At 42.8% G+C, this 21264-nt stretch overlaps 3 protein-coding genes across 3 annotated transcripts; 1 reads left to right on the top strand and 2 right to left on the bottom strand.

The window, feature by feature from the left end:
* The first annotated feature begins 1758 nt into the window (after window positions 1–1758).
* On the top strand, window positions 1759–4077 carry LOC147976119 (uncharacterized). The gene is made up of 3 exons (XM_087519729.1): window positions 1759–2076; window positions 3639–3722; window positions 3823–4077. The coding sequence occupies exons 1-3, from the start codon at window positions 1759–1761 to the stop codon at window positions 4075–4077; spliced, it is 657 nt and encodes a 218-aa protein (XP_087375855.1).
* A 14378-nt stretch (window positions 4078–18455) lies between these two features.
* On the bottom strand, window positions 18456–19328 carry LOC147976118 (protein FAR1-RELATED SEQUENCE 9-like). Its single transcript, XM_087520735.1, has one exon. The coding sequence runs from the start codon at window positions 19326–19328 to the stop codon at window positions 18456–18458; it is 873 nt and encodes a 290-aa protein (XP_087376861.1).
* A 304-nt stretch (window positions 19329–19632) lies between these two features.
* Window positions 19633–20786, bottom strand: LOC147976117 (protein FAR1-RELATED SEQUENCE 11-like). Its single transcript, XM_087520734.1, has 3 exons — window positions 20658–20786; window positions 19778–20573; window positions 19633–19667 (listed from the first exon to the last, which is right to left on the bottom strand). The coding sequence occupies exons 1-3, from the start codon at window positions 20664–20666 to the stop codon at window positions 19633–19635; spliced, it is 840 nt and encodes a 279-aa protein (XP_087376860.1). The 5' UTR covers window positions 20667–20786.
* Between the last annotated feature and the right edge of the window lie 478 nt (window positions 20787–21264).

Here is a 21264-nt window from a genome sequence, read left to right as displayed (position 1 = left end):
TGCACGACTCGTCATGAGTGATCACAAGGCACAAGCTAGCCATTGACAAGGGTTAACTGCCTGCCTGGCAACTCGGTGACGGGGTCATGCATGTGCGCGCCCCGTCAGCGTCGACGGCGACGTCCCGTGACACGCCCACGTCGCCCGCAACGACAAGAAGGTTTACATGCCAATGGGGTTGAAGAGGACGGGATGGATGCGTACGCGCGAATCGGAGAAGTTTGCCAAGCTAGTCCCGTGGTTGCATCGAAGATGGCCCTGGAGCTAGCGAAGATGGACAGTAGCCCGGTAGGACGGCACAAATGAGAGCCGGCCGATCGAGCGTGCACGTACGTACCTGCTGTGCTGCACCGCAAGAACAAGGGAGTGGCAAGTGGGATCCGTGACTAGCTAGATACTAGATTGCCAAAATGTGTGGTTTATTTCAAGGCCTACATGGTTTTACATACATGCACTATGCGTCCTCTTTCCGGCGAAAGGGATGGGCTTGCGCTACCTGTTGGGTTTCCATTGGCTCGACATGCTTCGATTTAAAAGGTCGCCGGTTCTTGTGTTTTTTAAGTAAGTAACAAGAAACAACTGTGCAAGGAACATCATAAGTAATGAAAGCTGTGCAGCGTCTTTGCTGAAACCCGTTTTGGGGACATAGGAATCTCACGGCCGGGAGCAATAGTGAATCCCTTCCGGTCCCTGATTCGTTGCGTGGTCCGTCATGGATTTCTTTGAACTATTTGGACATAGGACATAGTTGAGCACCGTTGTCCTCAATTTCTCTAAGTACATGTCGTTCTCTTTTTTAGTTACGAACACTTCCGTCCCAACTCAAAGCGCTCATCGCCTCTTCCAATAGAACATCTTTGCTAAGGAAAATTACATGTGATGCAACTATAAGTGTCAACATCAGAGAAACTTCAGATGAGCATCTTTCTTTTTCGTGCGAAAAGTAGGCACGTCCCACATCTAGACTAACTATCCAAACTTGACTCCGATGGAGTTTAATTGGCTTGTTGAGGTAAGCATATATAGATCAAATTGTTGACACGCCTCCCTAGTCTAGCTATACTACGTAGTACAGTAGAAGGTCCATACATATATGTACAGTTTGCGCCTCCCTAGCTTAGCTAGCTATAAGTGTATATATCTCCGTCGACGGAGTAGACAATGAGACAGAATAGCGAAGCAGCCCATACTACTTGGAACCCGTCTAGCTCCAAGGATAGATGCATGTGTCATGGAACAATGATCAAGCTAACAATGGTCCATACATGTTGGTGGAATGATTGAGATCCCATGTCCTTTATGTCGGGAAGCGTTTCTACTCCGGTGCTCCCCCCGGGCTGAACGCGGGGTGGAAAAACACATCGACGGCCAGAATGAACCAAAAACGGTTCATAACGAGGGGCATGATCGTCTTTGTTGCCCCCGCGTATAGCCGTCGAGGAGCCTTGGGAGGCCCGTACGGGCCCGGTTAGATGGTATGCCTGGCCGTATACGTATGCCCGTCCGTATACGTATTTGTTTGTATACGGCGGCCTTTTGTGCACGCGTGAAGCCGCCCGCGCGTGGGGCAGCACGTGTCACGGGTAGTTGCCAAAACTGTCGCATCATATAAATGTGGACGGCAACCACCTCCGGCCGCATCGCCCACCATTCCCCCCCCCCCCCCCCGCCGCATCGTCTCCCTCTCTCCACTCTCCACTCCCCACTCCCTCTCCTCTCCAACCTCCTCGTCTCCCTCACCGCATCCTCTCCATCGCCATGGTGGACGCAGGAGGCGAGTGCCCCGATTGGGGCGCAGATCTGGTGGAGCAGGCGCGGCAGGTCGATGCGGGCACCTTTGTGAGGGGGCGTGCCGGCGTCCAGCGCAGTGCTCCCTCCGCTGGAGATCTGGAGAAGGCGGGGGCGGGCCGCAGCGGCGCGGTCCAGCCAGATGCGCCCGCTCTGGCGAACTCCGGCGAGGCGCAGAAGGTGGAGGCGGGCTCTGGCAAGGCGCAGAAGGTGGGGGCGGGCTCCGGCGAGGTGCACGAGGTGGAGAAGGTGGAGGCCGGCTCCGGCGAGGAGGAAGCGGAGCAGAAGGTATATGCGGCTAACTTTTAGTTGGTAGTTTTTAGATTGTGTGGTTTGTGGCCAGAACTTTGTTTGGTTAGATTTGTTGGAGGTAAGGTTTTCTCTGCATTAGGGTTTTTCTGTATTTGATTCGTGCAAGAATGGTGGACCACATATGATTATTAGATTAGGTTAGAAGTAGCCAGATTGAGGGATGGGATTTTTTCAGATACTTATTAGATTAGTAGTAGAATTTTTGCAATTCTTTAGGTGTTTGGAGTCAAATATATAATTCTGTATTGGTTTGGGTTGGTGGCTGCTTTAGTTCTTTGGCTTGATGATTAATTAAATGGATGCTTAGTTCTAGGGATTATGGCTGTCATAGTTGCAATTCTTAGATGCTTGATTGATGCATGTTGTCATAGTTGTAGTTATTTGATGCTTGATTGATGCCTGTCAGGCAGAGGCTATGAGATGAGTTGTGCATGGCCTTGTGTTTTTGGAAATTGTCTACGTGAGGTGATTAGATGATGCATTGGTTTGGTTGTAAATATAGTGAAGGATGTGCTCATGTACTGGGTGTCATGTTAATCAAAAAGAGCTTCTCAAGGGCTGGATTTTTTTGTGCTGGATTGGGGCTTCTGGAGGAGAGGGGAAGCGTGGTCGAGGGGAAGGGGCAGTCTATGCTTATTTACTTTGGGTTAGTAGTGGAATTTTGTCGTTGCTTCAGAGATATTGACAGCATTGAACATCCTCTGCAATGTCGTTGCTTCAGAGATAAAAGCATCTTGGGGTTTTTTCAGATGCTTATTAGATTAGTGGTTGAATTTTTGCTTGTTAGAATTCAATTAGTATGAGGATGAATACCTTATTTAAGGGGGAATTTAAGGTCAGATAGATGTCATATGATTATTAGATCTGTAGTTCAATGTTGCTGACATTTATGATTATTTGATTTGATCTGTGGTTTAATGATACTGGATGAAACATATTTGATTTGGAATGCATTAATTAAGATGTGCCAATGAATTGATTTAGATGATACAAGATTCATCTATAGTATAATTTGTTGTTGTTTAGGTAAGTAATGAAATTTTAGATGTTTGTTGGAGATGTATGCATTTATAGTTGAAGTTGTACCTAATTAACTACTGCATTATGTTAATATGTGTAGGAGCTTTGCTGCATTATCCCAAAAACAGTAATTTGTGCATATTAAAATTTGTAGTTGGCTTCTGTAATTAGTATATACTATATGTAAAGTGTGAAGTAAACATTCCAAGGCAGGATCCTAGCAACAAAATATACTATATGTTTCCATTAAGTAGTGTGTGGGGGGGATTCCCTCAAAAGAAAAGTGTTGGGTTAATCCAGGGAATGTCAAGAATCCAGCTTGCATTTTCATTATCATTTATGAAGGACATCATTTATCTGTTGATTGATTGCTTAGATTCTGTATTTATAAGGAAAGCATTTGGTCACTTGCAACATACCAATGTGGTTCACATTCACAATTTTGTTTGTAATGACATTCTGTGAACTGCAATTCAATTCATTGTAATTGATGTGCATGTTTGACAATATAGCAGGAGGAGGAGGATCTTCTGGGCAACAAGAGGAAGTGGGACAAGACTGGGTTCTACCCATATGAGTCTGATGAAGATGAGCCATACGAGGTAAGGCCTAGTTGAAATGTTATTTCTGCATTGAGTTAGTATTATGTGTTTATAGTTTTTGAATGCATAATGTATTAATGTCAGTCATTAATGTGTGTAGTATGAATCTGGAGATGATGTGGTCGAGGGGAACATCGAGTCCTTTAAAAAGAAGGAGGTGTTGAAGATCAGGGTCCAAGGACCTGCTAAGTACTACAACTGGAGGAATGAAAAGTACCGGTGCCCCTACTGCAGCAAGCCCAAGCCCTGGTCTGGGTTATTGGAGCATCTGATGGAACATTGTCGGGCTACATCGATCTCCAGTCATGACTACAAGATCATTGGTCAGCATTCTGCCCTCCTGAAGGTCCTGTGAAACCCTGACCTCTAGTCGTACATCATGCTGATCATCGGAAGCTGGAAGCCGTACTCATCATCAGTATATTTGATGATGTTTTACTTTTGGAAAGCTGCATGTGGGTCTGAACTGCTTGAAAACTTGCTATATTAATGTAATGTAATGTAATGTATTGTGTGTTTGAACTGGATCTGTTGTGAACTGCCTGCTACCTATGGTGGTAACCTAGAATGCTATCTATATATGTGTGGCCTTAACTTTATTGGTGGTGAATGCTTCCTTCATGTTTAGTTGTTGTTTCAATGGTGCAATGATCACAAATGGCGCTTCAGTGTTGCTTGAGACATGCTACAACACTTGTCTATGCTGTGGGCAAGTGCAACATGCTGTGCCCATGTGCCAATTATACCAAATATTGAATGTGGCAATGTTCCAAAATGGCTGTCATGAATTATAGTACATGGGGTTTAGTAAAGTTATTGATAATTGTTCATTCTCACACATTCCATCAACGCATAATTTGAATAAGCAAAAAAGATCAAATGTTCCATCATTTGAACCTATGTTGCAATTAGAGAGCAAATATTCCATCATCAAAGTGTGAAGGAATTAAATGTAAATTTAGAAGAGTAATGTAATACTAGTTAAAAATAATGTGTGCAAAAAAAAGGAATTTGAAATAAGATCTACTTTATTTTGTAATAAAGTTATATTACCCTACTTATTAGAATTTTGAAAATGTCACTTATTTATAAGAAAAGAAAATATAAATATTCAAAAAGATGTGTTTGATAAAAATACCTTTTAAATTTTTGGTATGTTATTATTTGAGGGGTCATGTAATTTTTATGTTATTTTTGGAGTGCTCAGGTAATTTTTATGTAAAGTGAAGGAAAAGGAAAAAAATAAACAAAAGGAAAAGCATGGACCATCCTAGCCATCTTGGAAACCTAGCTTTATAAATAAAAAATTCAAAAAAATAAGAGGGCATTAAAAAAGTAAACAAATATAAGAGGGCATTATAAATTCAAAAAATTTCAAAAATATAGAAAGAATATTTTGCAATGCCCCCCTGAGGTATAGACCGATGTTTTGACCAGTCAGTCTAAAGGGCATCATAAATTAATAAAAAAATTCAAAAAAAAATATAAAATATTAGAAACCCACCTTTTTTTGTGCAATAGATCATGTGTGCCAAAGTTGAGGTCATTTGGAGGTGGTCGAAAAAATGACCGCATTCCGGAGGGGCCATTTGGTAACTTAAGCCAGTTTTTGAAAAAATGTGATTTTCCCCACCACCTCCAAATCACACAAACTTTATTGAACATGGTGACCCACATGTGCCAATCATGGCTATGAAAGAAAATTTGGAAAAAGAATATTTTACAATGCCCCCCTGAGGTATAGACCGATGTTTTGACCAGTCAGTCTAGAGGGCATTATAAATTAATAAAAACTTCAAAAAATTATAAAACCTTGGAAACCCACCTTTGTTTGTGCAATAGATCATGTGTGCCAAAGTTGAGGTCATTTGGAGGTGGTCGAAAAAATGACCGCATTCCGGAGGGGCCATTTGGTTAACTTAAGACAGTTTTTGAAAAAAATGTGATTTTCCCCACCACCTCCAAATCACACAAACTTTCTTGAACATGGTGACCCACATGTGCCAATCATGGCTATGAAAGAAAATTTGGAAAAAGAATATTTTACAATGCCCCCCTGAGATATAGACCGATATTTTGACCAGTCAGTCTAGAGGGCATTATAAATTAATAAAAACTTCAAAAAATTATAAAACCTTGGAAACCCACCTTTGTTTGTGCAATAGATCATGTGTGCAAAAGTTGAGGTCATTTGGAGGTGGTCGAAAAAATGACCGCATTCCGGAGGGGCCATTTGGTCTAACTTAAGCCAGTTTTTGAAAAAATGTGATTTTCCCCACCACCTCCAAATCACACAAACTTTCTTGAACATGGTGACCCACATGTGCCAATCATGGCTATGAAAGAAAATTTGGAAAAAGAATATTTTGCAATGCCCCCCTGAGGTATAGACCGATGTTTTGACCAGTCAGTCTAGAGGGCATTATAAATTAGTAAAAAATTCAAAAAATTATAAAACCTTGGAAACCCACCTTTGTTTGTGCAATAGATCATGTGTGCCAAAGTTGAGGTCATTTGGAGGTGGTCGAAAAAATGACCGCATTCCGGAGGGGCCATTTGGTCACCTAAGCCAGTTTTTAAAAAAAATGTGATTTTTCCCACCACCTCCAAATCACACAAACTTTCTTGAACATGGTGACCCACATGTGCCAATCATGGCTATGAAAGAAAATTTGGAAAAAGAATATTTTACAATGCCCCCCTGAGGTATAAACCGATGTTTTGACCAGTCAGTCTAGAGGACATTATAAATTAATAAAAAATTCAAAAAATTATAAAACCTTGTAAACCCACCTTTGTTTGTGCAATAGATCATGTGTGCCAAATTTGAGGTCATTTGGAGGTGGTCGAAAAAATGACCGCATTCCGGAGGGGCCATTTGGTCTAACTTAAGCCAGTTTTTGAAAAAATGTGATTTTTCCCACCACCTCCAAATCACACAAACTTTCTTGAACATGGTGACCCACATGTGCCCATCATGGCCATGAAAGAAAATTTTGAAAAAGAATATTTTACAATGCCCCCTGAGGTATAGACCGATGTTTTGACCAGTCAGTCTAGAGAGCATTATAAATTAATAAAATATTCAAACAAATTAAAAAAATTATTAGATGACTTGAAGGTTAAAACATTAACTTGTCATATATGCAAAAAAATATGTGTATTGAACGCAAGTGAGCATGTGTATAATTTAGTGTGTGATTTCAAGATCAAATCAATACACAATGGCAATATGCCAAAAAAAAGTGCCCACCTACCAGAGCAGGAGAATTCATACTCCACGGCCTGAATACGACTAGGAACCCTGCAGTGCATGGGCCAGGATACAGGCCCGTGGTGCAGAATATCTCTGCTGCTAGTAGGCCCCACGGGGCAAAGGGGACAAGAGCTAGGCAATGTACTGCTTGCAATAGATAGGAGCTTGGGAGGGGAGTCGCAGCAGGGTATATAAACCGGTGTGGCGCTCCCTCGCTAGGCGAGGTGGGACTAAACTCCCACCACCCAACGGCTATGCGCTGCGATGTGCCCTGCGCGGCTCCGCCTTGGGCCCAATTCGGGCGGGCTGGCCCAGGGCAGCCTTACTCCGCTCGCTGATACGTTTTATATTTTCTTTGTTTCTTTTCTTGTTTATATTTCTAATATTTAAAATCAAGTCTCTTTTTTTCTATATTATTTCTAACAGTGTTTACTAAAATTTAAAAAAATATGCCAAATCCTGTTGTGTTTTATTTCATTTGTTCGTACTCTTTTGTATATTGATAATATTTACGAAATATGAACTAAAATGTTGTGTATTAATTCAATTCTTCATTCCAATATTTCTTTTCTTTATTATTTTTTAAATATTTTTAGTTTGTAAGATAAAATGTTCTGTTTTATTTCACTTCTTCATTCTAATATTTGTTCTCTTCTTTATATTTGAAATATTTCCAAAATGTAAGATAATATGTTGTCTTTTATTGCACTTATTCGTTCAAATTTTTTCTTCTGTTTTCTATATTCTCCTCTTTTCTTTGTTCTGACAGTTATAAATTTAAATAATGTATGATATAATGTTCTCTCATATTTCACTTTTCATGGTTGTCTTTCCTAATTATAATTTTTTTTTTCTGTTTCATACTTGAAATATTATTAAATCAAATATAGTTGGGACAATCGCATGTATGCCTCCACTTGCACCATGTACTACAAGCAGGTTCTTCTTCTCGGTCTCACCAATTGATACCAAACTTTTATGCACACCCTACGATGACCATAGCAAGCATGCCTGGCAACTACCATTCATTTCCGACACTCTATGCATCTTGTAGGCGTTTTGCGGTGATAAAACCCTAGAACACTGCCGCGGCGTGACACAACGTGTGTTTTGTGTCCGAACGCGTGCACACCTTGCCTGGGGGGGCACATTGGCCATGCTCACATGCTCCCAAAAGTTGGGGTCATCTCATGCATGCCCCCACATGCACCATGTACAAGCCGGACCATTCGGGTCTGCCGGAGGGCAAGTTTGAAAGAGGTTTTCCTTGACGGTCCCACGAAAAGATCCCAAACTTTTTTTAAAACCGTACCATGACCATGGCATGCACGTGGTAGTAGAATTCATACACCACGGACCCATTTTTGTTGAAATCCAATTAATATCCATGTATATTACATGTAAGTGAGCATGTGTAAAATTTATTAGATGACTTGAAGGTCAAAACATTAACTTGTCATGTATGCACAAAAAAATGTGTATTGAATGCAAGTGAGCATGTGTATAATTTAGTGTGTACTTTGAAGATCAATACACATGGCAATATGCCAAAAAAAGTGCCCACCTACCAGAGCAGGAGAATTCATACTCCACGGCCTGTATACAACTAGGAATCCTGCGGTGCTTGGGCCAGGATGCAGACCCGTAGTGCATAATATATCTGCTGCTAGTAGGCCCCACGGGGCAGAGGGGACGAGAGTTAGGCAATGTACTGCCTGCAATTGATAGGAGCTTGTGAGGGGAGTCGCAGCCGGGTATATAAACCGGTGCGGTGCTCCCTCGCTTGGTGAGGTGGGACTAAACTCCCACCACCCAACGGCTGTGCGCTGCGATGTGCCCTGTGCGGCTCCGCCTTGGGCCCAAATCGGGCGGGCTGGCCCAGGGCAGCCTTACCCGCGCGCTGATATGTTTTATATTTTCTTGTTTATATTTCTAATATTTAAAATCAAATATCTTTTTTCTACATTATTTCTAAAAGTGTTTACTAAAATTTAAAAAATATGCCAAATTCTGTTGTGTTTTATTTCATTTGTTCGTTCTCTTTTGTATATTGATAATATTTACAAAATATAAACTAAAATGGTGTGTTTTATTTTAATTGTTAATTCTAATATTTCTTATCTTTATTATTTTTGAAATATTTTTAGTTTGTAAGATAAAATGTTCTGTTTTATTTCACTTCTTCATTCTAATATTTTTATTGCACTTCTTCATTATTTCAATTCTTCATTCCAAATCATAAATTTTATTTTCTGCTTGATACTTGAAATAATATTAAATCAAATGTAGTTGGGACAGTCGCATGCATACCTCCACATGCACCATGTACTAGGAGTAGGTTTATCTTCTCGGTCTCACCAATTCAGACCAAACTGTATGCACACCCTAGGATGACCATGGCAAGCATGCATGACGAGTATCGTTCATGTCCAAAACTCGATGCATTTTCTAGGGGTTTTCCGGTGACAAAACCCTACAACACTGCCCCCACGTGACACAACGTCTGTTTTGTGTCCGAACTCGTGCACACCTTGCCTGGGGGGCACATTGGCCATGCTCACATGCTCCCAAAACTTGGGGTCATCTCATGCATGCCCCCACATGGACTATGTACAAGCAGGACCATTCGGGTCTGCCGGAGATCAGGTCTGAAATTGGTTTTCCTTGACGGTCCCACCATATGGTCCCAAACTTCATGCATACCCTACGATGACCATGGCATGCATGTGTGACAAGTATCGTTCATTTGCGACACTCGATGCATTTTCTAGGGTTTTCCGGCGACAAAACCCTACAACACTACCCCCACGTGACACAATATGCGTTTTGTGTCCGAATTCGTGCACACCTTGCCTGGGGGACCACATTGGCCAAGCCCACAAGCTCCCAAAAGTTGGAGTCATCTCATGCATGCTTCCACATGCACCATGTACAAGCAGGACCATTCGGGTCTGCCAAAGGTCAGGTCTGAAATTTGTTTTCCTTGACGGTCCCACCAAATGATCCCAAACTTCATGCATACCCTACGATGACCATGGCTTGCATCATGACAAGTATCGTTCATTTGCGACACTTGATGCAATTTCTAGGGTCTTCTGGCGACAAAACCCTACAACACTGCCCCCACGTGACGCAACGTGCGTTTTGTGTCCGAATTCATGCACACCTTCCCGGGGGACCACATTGGCCAAGCCCACAAGCTACCAAAAGTTGGGGTCATCTCATGCATGCTTCCACATGCACCATGTACAAGCAGGACCATTCGGGTCTGCCGGAGGGCAGGTCTGAAAGTGGTTTATGCGTAACCTACGATCTCACGAAATGATCCCAAACTTAATCCGTAACCTACGATGACCATGGCATGCATGCATGACAAGTATCGTTCATTTCCGACACTCGATGCATGTATAATATTGTAGAAATGATAGAGATACTATAAATATTGTTGAACATATACAAGTATACAATAACTAATACATGTCACAAAGAGTTTTTTTAGGGATGAACTAATGATATTTATTTTGAGGGAAGAAACAATAAAGGTAGGTGGGCCGGCCCAGACCGCAAATAAGTGTCAGATCCATATTGTGGAGCCCACAACGCTGCGCTTTCCATGCACGTCGATCACACGCATGTCGATCACAAGAGTAGTTGCCGTTCTGTTACACAATTCTGGGATCGTGCTAATCCATATGTTCCTAATCCTACGATTGAGGAGCACGTTCAGCCTCGCTTCAATGGAGGAAAATATAGATCGCGAGATTGGCCACAGGGAAGTTACGACGACCTAGGCGTCGACCTCGTATATAATCTCCTCCTCCTCGCACATGTCGTCGACTAGATCGACTCCTGCCGACGAGGCGTCGACAGCTCCGTCCGCCGCATCCCACACGCCACAAAAACCCCAAGAAGATCAAGGTCGTCCGCACGTGCAGGCCGACCTCGACGAACTACGTCGAGAACGCATCGCCGACTTCTTTCATCTTCGTCGACCGATCAAGTAAATTGTCCTCCTTCCCTCGCGCCTTCATAGCAAGCTACTTCCTCCATCTCGTTGCTTTGATGGATATAGGTTTACCACATATTTTCAACTAGTATGAACTCGACTAGATGCGTTCTGACCAGATGGCGTAGATGAAAACATTCTTTGGTTCTTTCATAGCATGGTAGAATAAGATGTTGTTTCTCGAGAAGCATGATGCAATACATTTTTTGTCACAAGATCCAATTATATTTTTGTCACACGATCCAATTATATTGTTGTGCACATAGAACATTAAAGAGTTATTAACATTAGATGTTGATGAACCTCAAATAGGTACCATTGCTATAGACTCTAGTTTATTTACAGCTGAACAATTTGTCACCCTATTAGTAAGACAACCAGACGAATTAGTAACAGTTTACCATATTAAATTTACTGATTATATAATTTATATGATACTCAAAGAACTTGATCAAATGCAAGTAAATTCAATTACCAATTGTAGTTATTTTTTTATTACCGCATGTCAGCACACACTTGGTTGCATGTTGCAGTATACATGGTGATAGTTTTGTATTTCCATTAGTGTTATTTTTGCATTAGTGTTAGCTACTGCCAGAAAGTTTTATATTTTTGCATGCCTATTATTATTTTTGCTTTAGTGTTAGCTAACGTCACGAAGTTATATATTTTCTTTCAATAGGATGGACGAGCTGAATGGAGAAATAGTATGCGCAGTTGAGAAATAGTGCAAGCTTGTTGCAGATCTATCGAGCGGTCAACGCGCTAGAGTGGCTGATACATCATTGCGCAGCATGCTGCAGATACCATCTATTAAGATGCGTACCCTGCTGATTAGGTATTTGATTGAGAATTTTCAGGCCAGCACAGGCAGGTTCATTATACAAGAGCAGGTTGGGAAGGTGACTCTCGGTGTGGTCGACGTTGAGTGCATCTTTAACCTCGAGAACCAAGTACTGTCCGCTTCGGACATTCTGACTGAAGAAGGCGAGGACATGAAGGAGCGGGTGCCGCCACAATTTCTTAGTAATACATCAGAAAACATAGTGATAGATAATCTCATTGAGGACATAATTAAAAGTAAAGCCACCGACGACGATTTCCTTCGCAAAGTAGTGCTTGTCCTGTTAGGAACAATTATTGCTCCCATGTCGAGCAAGATTGTGCCAAAGCAGTACTACGCTTTGGTCGAAGATGTGAAACGTATTTCAAAGATTAACTGGAATGCCTTCACCATGCGTGTTCTCCTTGATTGTCTTCGCATAGTGAAGAAAGGCAAACACCTCCGCTAATGGCCGAAAGGCAATTTGGCTCTCTTGCAGGTACACATATGAGACCTGTTGCATAATGTCAATTATCATATCATTGCAATTTTATGTGATGTATTACCAACTCTAAATCCTTATTTTTTTTGTAGTACTTGTACTGGGAGAAGGTGTAACCGGTCGAAGGCGAATGCGCCTATAATCCCAACTTGTCCGTACAACCTCTTATGAGGAACTGGACAGAAGGTGCAGCCACTAGGAGAGATAGGTTCGACTATGATAATGGGTGTGGCCGTGGTAACGTAAGGGTAAGTCATTGTGTTTCGTCTTGCTTAAATGTTTTGTAACTTAATACTATTTATTTTTTATTCATCACATGTACTTCAATATCGCATGCAGATCGAAAATAATATCACCCAGGAGTATAGGGCTCAGGAGCCCAACATCCCAAATAATGCGCCTACCATGAAGCCAAAAACCAAGCCTGCAACTGGAAACGCAAAGAAGTCGACGACAGCCACATTGTCAGAAGATTTGATGGAGCTTCTAATGAAGCGGTGCATGGACTTCATACACACCCAGATGAGGCAAATCCCTGATCAAGTTGCTGAGGTATCACACCCAAACTTTATAGTTTACAGTATGTTTGCTGTTTTAAACCATGCTACCATTACTAAGTTTATATTTCTATTGCAGAGGTTGTTGGAGAAGTTGAACAAAGCAGGTGTCATGTACAAGCCGGGTGCTGCCGTGCCATCCGCGGAGAATGATCTGGACGAAGTGGATTCGTTCGAGAATGGTCCATATGAAAAGAAGGAATTCGTGTACAAGACATGGACAGTGATGGACAGCCGATCATTGACATGACGCAGCCTAATATAGTGCTTCCCGACCATAAAATCGTTCCTAAGGTACTATGTATTTATCTTTCTGTCTATAATTTTCTCGTTTAATTTTTTACGTCCAGAAATGTTCACAAGATTTAGTTTGCCAAACAGAAAACCCCACCGAAGATGAATGGACACAAGGAAGCTTCACCTGTTAAGCGTAATGATGTATGTGGGGGTACCCCGGAAAACCCTTGGGTGGTTGGTACTTCTACTCTAGCACCTTCATCGGACATAGACATTTGTCCATCTTCTGTCAGCAAGTTCATGGCTAAGGCGAATGGAAAAAAGGGTGTAACAATCCATAAGGATGAGGAGGTTATGTCCGGTAAGCGGAAGCGAACCGTTCCTAAGAAATTTGAATCCCCCTACGGACTTGACAAGCCCGGCAGGCGTACCAGCCGTGGTCAGAGAACCTCTGGTACTAGTACTGCTACTAGAGGTATCGTAACTAACATTTTTAATTTTTTTATTTACTACCAATGCATATGATCACCATTGTTGACGTTCATATTATTTCATGTGGCTCTATTTTCGAACAATAATGTGCCGGAGGTTGTGGCAGATGAGTTGACGTCGGAAATAATTGATGCAGCTATTTCATTTGTCGAGTTAGCTGCTAGCACTGAGAAGAACAAGAACAAAAAAATTTACTGCAGTGAAGGGTGTGGCATAACTCTGACTTCCGAAAGGATTCTACCGGTACTAGCTCATAGATGGCTGTCGGACGATGTAAGTACTACTTGCATGTCCTGTTTTTAAAATGCTCAATAATCTATGTCTCAACTTTCAACATGTAATGCGCTGATATTCTATGCAGGTTATTGATGCTTATATGGGACATTTGGAGCTGCGTGTTGGTCATGATCGTTACCTCTGTCCAGCGTGGAGGTCCAAATTCCTTGTAGATCGTGCTATCGCACATGACGATCCATTGCCATCGAGATGCAACATGGATAGTGCTCTGACCAAAGCTGGAGCAGTTAATAGAGTCACGAAAGAGTATACTGTGCGTGATAAGGTACGTAATGTTTGTGATTCATCACTACATGATAGTTCATCAAGTATTTCTTTTGATCCGTAATGGTTTTTTGCACTGTAGACGTATATCGCGTTGAATATCGACAATAGCCACTGGATGACCGTGGTCATGCACATGATCAAGAAAGAATTCCAAGTTCTCGATTCGCTCTATCCTTCGGACCTGACTGAAAGGACTGTTAAAGCACTGGTAATGTAACCAACATTTGTACCATTGCTCTTACATATTGTTTATGATTGTTCTTTAACCCTATCCTTTTTATAGCGAATGGCTATAGCAAACGATTGCGTCAGGCAAATCTTATTACACCAGAGAAATATCTGGACGTAAGTAAGTGGCCTACTACGAGTATGACATACCCCAGCAAGAGGATGGGTGAGTTAATAGGACATCATGCACAATCAAACAACAACACACATGTTTGTATTGCCCACCGCTAATGTTTGCATATGTACCAGGAACTCTTGTGGCCTTTTTGTCACAGAATGTCTAGAACATTGGGACGGGGACCGAATCACCCGCCAATTTACATAGGTATGCTGTTATTTTCGTTTGTAGACTAGCTACTATGGTGGTGTAGCAACTTCAGTTCATGTAACCTTTATGTCATTTTTTGCAGGCCACCATTGACGCAAGGAGAAGACATTTCGTCGCAGAGTTGATTATGTCACCTTCAAACTCGATGGAGTGTGTGAAGAACAAAATTCGCGAAATCGCAAGGAAAAGGCGCCTGAAGAATTCATGCGGCATGCAAGATTGAAGTTTTAGTGGTTTGGATTTAGTCCGGTCGAAGGTTTCGACGGCATGATTATCTTAGGGGTTCTATAATTTTTATGTAATAAACAGGGCACATGCATGTGTATGTGTCTGTCAGACAATTCGCTCGTACAAGACAATTCGGTCATAAAATTCGCTTGGAGAAGACAATTTGGTTGTACCAATAAAGTTTTGGCTTCACTTATCAATTGTTCTTGCTTAATATTTTTTTCGTTCTCCAATTTTTTATAATTGTATTTTTCACGGCTTCACTTATCAAGTGTTCTTTCTTAATATTTTTCTCCTTCTCCAATTTTTTATAATAGTCTATTTTTCTCTTCAACTACTCTCGTAAGTTTCATATTAAAATTTTCACAATCTTAACTTTTTTAAACTCTACCAAGCTTAGCATTCTGCCTTAGCTATCTGCATGTCATCATCTTGCATAATCTCCTAGTAATTCCCCCTCATCACATTATTATGAAAAGTAGTCATGGTAGATAAGTAAATATATCGAGCCAAAATGTAATATTACACTCATCAAAATTAGTCATGTCAGCTCGTTGGCCCTATCGCCTGTTAGCAAGCATCATGTTTTTCTAGTTTGTTTTACAAACCCGTCGTTTTTTATTATATGTATAATTAACTTTTTCTGTACTCACCATAATGCCAGGCACGGCCCATCTAACCACGTGAGGGGCCCCACAGGTGGGCTATCTTCCCGACAGCGCTACACCAGCCCATTTTGCCAGGTTCACATCGATCTTTCCCCTTTTCTCGTTTCCCTTTCCAAATCCCTAGCCCTCCCTCTCTATTTGCGCCTCCAAATCTCGACGGCGAAAGCATGACAGCGAGCTGGGCGTCGGGCGGCGGCGGCTGCGGCGAGAAGAGCGGTGGCGACCGCAAGTTAGGTCGAACCCTGGGTCCAGCAAGTAGGTGGGCCGGATTCAGTGGCACAGGAGGCAGCGGCGGCGGATCTAGTGGAACAGGGGACGGGGGTTTCGTGGGCGGCGGCGGGCCGGGAGAACCCACGGCTAGGGTTTCTTCAGTCCTACACTTTGGTGGCAAAAAGGTAAGTTCTTTACCGTTGTTCTTTACATCCCAGCATTATCGCCCATAATTCATCACCTGTGGCCATGACAAGCTCCATCTATGTGGTCATCAGGAAACTCCTAGTGGCCGTGTCTGCATAGATGTAGACAATTTTGGCAGCGCACTCGGGGGACGTGTGTTTTAGGTTAGTCTACTGAGCATGATCTTCAAACTAGTACTGCTATTGTGGTCAAGCTGCAAAAAAGTTCAGTGTTTAACGCTTGCAGCGACAAGTTCAGTTATAAAATGACTTGAATTGCTCATGATTTATTTAGGATGATATCACTTCTGAGTATGTTGAATGGGTTGATGGGGAGTGGGATAGCAAAGCAAAGTCAGTCATTAAGTATCTTGCCATGAAGAACAAGAAACTGGAGACTGAGATTACAGAATACGAAGCTGAAATTAAAAGGAATGAGAAAGAAAAGAGGGCAATGGTTAAGATGCACAAGGAGATATTGCTCTATAGGGATAGGATTTTAGGATTTGGAGGTCTTCTGTATCTTGGCCTGCTTGCCATTATGATTGCTGTCATAGTTAGCAAGTAGATTGTTCATAAAGTTATTGACATCATTGTAATTGACATGATGAAATGATGCTAAATTATTTGCTATTCAGTTTATGGGCAAAGTGTAACAGAGATTGCAGCATAAATAACATGGGGCCATCATGATTGGTAGACAGTGCACTTTTGGCATGTTCTATATTTGGCAGACAATGCACTTTTGGCATGTCCTGTATTTGACAGACAATGCACTTTTGGCATGTTCTATATTTGGTATGTGATGCACATGGGCACATCACCTAGCAACACTACTGATTTATGTAGCAGACTAGTTCATTGTCTTGTTGCAACATAGGAGCAACATCTAGCAGCTTCCATGCAACACTGAAGCAAAGCAACAATACATATTCAATATTCAGAAATTTAACTGAACTTGGCACTTAGGGTGAGCAGTAGATATTCAGTTCTTCAGCCACAAAGAACCCGATCAAACCGTACCGATTGCATAACTTATATGCTTACATATAAAAGCATACCTAACCAACATCAAACCCAAAATAATGTTAACTTATATGCTGAAACATATAACGGCATACCTAACTTAAGATAATCAGCAGCTTCCTCCTCCTTCAACAGCTGTGCCCATCTTCACTTCTTCAAAAATTTGAGGCGGCGTGAGCGGCACACCACACACGGAGAAGCCTTCTTCTTGACCACCGTTCTGTTGGACAGCTGCGCCACCTGATCCTGAGCCACCTCCTGTTCTTCCACCTTCACTATGCCAGGGAGGAGGGGAAGGAGCTCGACGTCGATGGGCATTGTCTTGCCACCCTCGACGGCGACCGGCGCTACCATCTGCACAGCGTCCTCCTCGCCCTCCTCATGGTCCAACGGCAGCACTGGCTTCGACACATGGCGGACCTGGTAGTCCGGGCTAACGGGCGCAGGGACAGCGAGCTCGACGTCGACGCGGTCCGCCCTCGACGTGACGCGTGCTGAATCTGGCCACAGCGTCATGGTGATGGAGCGGTACATCCACCACCTTGCACGCTGAACAGGGGAGTCGCTCAGCGTGGCCTCTCGCATTGCCCACACGAGTAGGACAGCCGGCGGGACGCCGCGGCTGTAGGGGAAGGCGCGCTTCCTCTCGGCGTTGGTGAGGACTTTGACGAGGCCACGCGCGTGGTTGACCAACATCTCCGTGCTGGGGAACCAGCCGCACACCTCCGTCAACTGCGCGTGCCACCCCTCGTCATCGCCGGCGAGGTCCATCATTGCTCTCTACCAGCCGAGGCTTCTCTCCATGGAGGCGGCTGCAGCGGTCGCCGGCGAGGGTATTCTCGATCTACTATAGGTGGGGATAAGAGGGGAGTTCGAACCGGCGCCCGTGGGAGGTGGGTGAGTGCGTGGTGGGGAGGAGAGTGGTACAGTTACTTATTTAATGGCATTTAGGACGTGGGCAGGGGAAATGTACAATAATATTCTTTCTACCTCCCGCCCCGGTCATTACACAGCCCCGGTCATTACACAGTAAAGAATTTTTTTTGATTTTTGTTTACAGGGAAACATCTTACTTTATTTAAACAAAGACTGGGATCTCGTCTACTAATACACTAAGGATACAATCACGGGGCCAAAGCCTCCAAACCAAAGAAACACAAGCGCCTACAGCTACCTTAGCCGAAGTATGAGTCGGCCCATTAACACGGTAAATAATTGAAGCAAGTGTTCTACTCTTGTTCCTTCTCCACTTTTCTGCACCTGATAGAAGACAAGCTAAGTTAATGAATGATACATACTTTAATAATCCACAAGGCATAAAAACACTTACTTCTGATTTTGTTTGCATTTCTTGCTACGTCTAGTGTGTCCTACCAATTTGCAAGCGTCGCACCGGGTTTTCAACTCATCAAAAGAGAGTGGTCTACCATTTTTTTGAGACAGGGCGGCTCTCATCTGCCTTTGTTGCACCTTTGCTTGACACTTTCATAGGATCTTTAACCTCGATCATGTTGCCTTCACCATCGTCCACATATTCAACTCCACACTTACTGATGTCATTTGTTTGCTTCAACACATTTTCCTGTACCCGATCATACTCATGACTCTTAGCTATCACAGCCTTCAAACTCTCCTGTAACTGATCCCACAAAGCAGGGTGTTTGCATGTCGCATGCATAGCTTCAGACGCTAACACACTGACCTGGCTATATTTCATTCTTTCCCCGGCCCTAGTCCAACCAAATCCCAACAGATCGCTTGTGCGCCTCGCGGGCAGTCCCGACCTTGCTTCTTTCGTGAACCGAATAAGAACTAAACACTTTGGTATTTCAGATATGTTCAAGTGCTTCAGTACATGGAATATGTGCTTGCAAGGTAGACCCTTTCGAATCATTCTTCTGCAGCTGCACCTTATAGTTTCTGCGGAATTTACTGGTGTATACTCCACCCAAAAACGGCGCTTTCGGTTATTCTTCCAGGCCACGATGTACTGCTGTGATCCGTCTCCCAGCTTAATTTCTACAATCTCCATGTCGTCAAATTTTTTAAGATCATCTTGCAACATATAGAAGTTTGCTGGAGTGAAGACGTGAGAAGCAGCTATCTTAAGTTCCCTCGAGCTAGTAACTGGCACCGGTAAACTTTGTGAGGCCGTGCAGTCATCTCGCGCCTCGTTTTCACGGATACGCACAACGGCGTTCTCATAGTGCAAAATCATATCCACCAGGGTCATTTCACCGTCTAGGTGGAGGTGAAGGCATGAGTTCAGGCTTTCACTCCGCTGGTTGCTTTTCATGCCAAGCCAAAACCCCTCAGTTAGATATGCCGCGGCCCACAGTCTCCTCTTCTTATACATCCGCCTCAACCATGTTACAGATTTTTCCGACTGCCATCTTTTGGAAAATGCGTGCCATCTCTCCTCAAACGTTGCCGTGGACGTGCTGTAGTATAGAAGAGTTCGGAACTCCTTCAAGGACTTGTGACTGAGGTGAATCTTCATATTTTTCTCTATGTGCCATGTACATATACGGTGCCACATGTCTGGCAAGACTTCGTGAATTGCCTTCATCATCGCAGCGTCGGCGTCTGTGATAATACTCTTAGGCATCTTTTGACACATGGACCTCAAAAAAGTCTGCAGAAGCCACACGTATGTCAACTCGGTCTCGTCCGAAACTATGGCACAACCAAAAACAGTGGTCTTCCGGTGATTGTTAAGACCAACAAAAGGTATGAATGGCATACCATAGCGGTTCATCTTGTACGTGCTGTCAAATACAAGCACGTCGCCGAAGTCCTCATAGTCATGACGAGACTGGGAGTCGCACCAGAACATCCTATTCAAATGTCCTTCCTTATCTAGCCTGTACTCAAAAAAGAAGCTAGGATCCCTCTGTTTCCTACTGGCCATGATGCCTATGGCTGTGGCAGCATCACCTTTTGAAAGCAGCTTCCTCTTCTCCTTGGCGCAAAGGTTGTATATTTCACGCCTGGTAAAACCAACACCGCCGTACCATACATGTTTGCTGATGAAGCAATCCATCATGTCGTGAATTCTAATCCCTGCAGCTCCCATGGACATTATCTCATGCTTCTGGTACTCTTTGATTTTTCTGTGGGACCAAAGAAAAGGTACCTCGTCTGGTCCTGCCAACATATGGCTATGCTTGTCCTCAAAACTTTCAACATACCAAACTCCACGCTTTTGGTCAAGCCTGACGGTCAGGTGCGCTTCGCAAAAGCAGCGTGTCTCGGCTCTGAGCCTATGGTTGTGTCCTTCCTCGGTTAGCAACTTGCTGTCACGTTTCCCTTGTCTTGAACAAACAAACCGCCTATAACGCATATGACGTGAATCTGTTTTGCTATACCTGACCTTATTCTTTCTAATGCTGAAACCATTATCTCTAGCATAGCTGTTGTAGAAATCATACGCAGCATGGTGAGACGTAAAGGTCATTTCCATTATCTGCATGAACATATCCCTCTTATCATCTGCACTGGCAGTATCTTGGACATTCTTTGCCCCATCATCTTGTGTCACCTACACAATCAAACCACAGCCATGAAAACAGATTTCTAAGGTTTAACATTACCTACTTCCATAGAACATTGATTTTACACATACCTCACTCATGATGACCGACGACTCGGACTCCCCAGAACCAGGTGCATCTAATGATTCGTCGTTAAGGCCTGTCTCCGCGTCGGATTCACCGTAATAGTCGTACGCATTATGACATTCGGAAATGAACTGAAAAATACAACACAAATACATAATCACTTATCATATAATATTCCTAAAGAAATTCAATTTGCATGCCAACAAAATTTTTCACTTACGTACCTAACTAATGTAATCTTCATTCGAGAGCTCCGAGTTGTTTTCATGATCATCATCAAGCTCATCGATCTATAAATTTTCAACACAAAGATTTAATGTTGTCGGATGCCACCAAAAAATTACAACATGACAATGCCACTCACATTAAGATCGTCCCATTCGTTCCCATTCTCTGACCGATCTTCACGATCTGAATTTTCATCATCTGACCAATATTCTATCCAGTCTTTCATCAGTTCTCCAAACTCCATGTCTACCATGATATCAGTTAACTCCTCGTCCGCCATTTCCTACAACCAATATTATGTATCATCACATGTGCAAACATTATCAATGATGAAATATAAAACACATAGCACAGGATCACGGATGTTATGTAAACAACCGCAAC

Source organism: Triticum urartu, chromosome 4A (genome assembly GCF_056163025.1).
Source record: "Triticum urartu cultivar PI428250 chromosome 4A, HENAU_Tu73, whole genome shotgun sequence".
NCBI classification, from domain to species: Eukaryota; Viridiplantae; Streptophyta; class Magnoliopsida; order Poales; family Poaceae; genus Triticum; species Triticum urartu.
The sequence above is the reverse complement of the archived record's forward strand: the minus strand, read 5'-3'. Positions and strand labels throughout refer to the sequence as shown.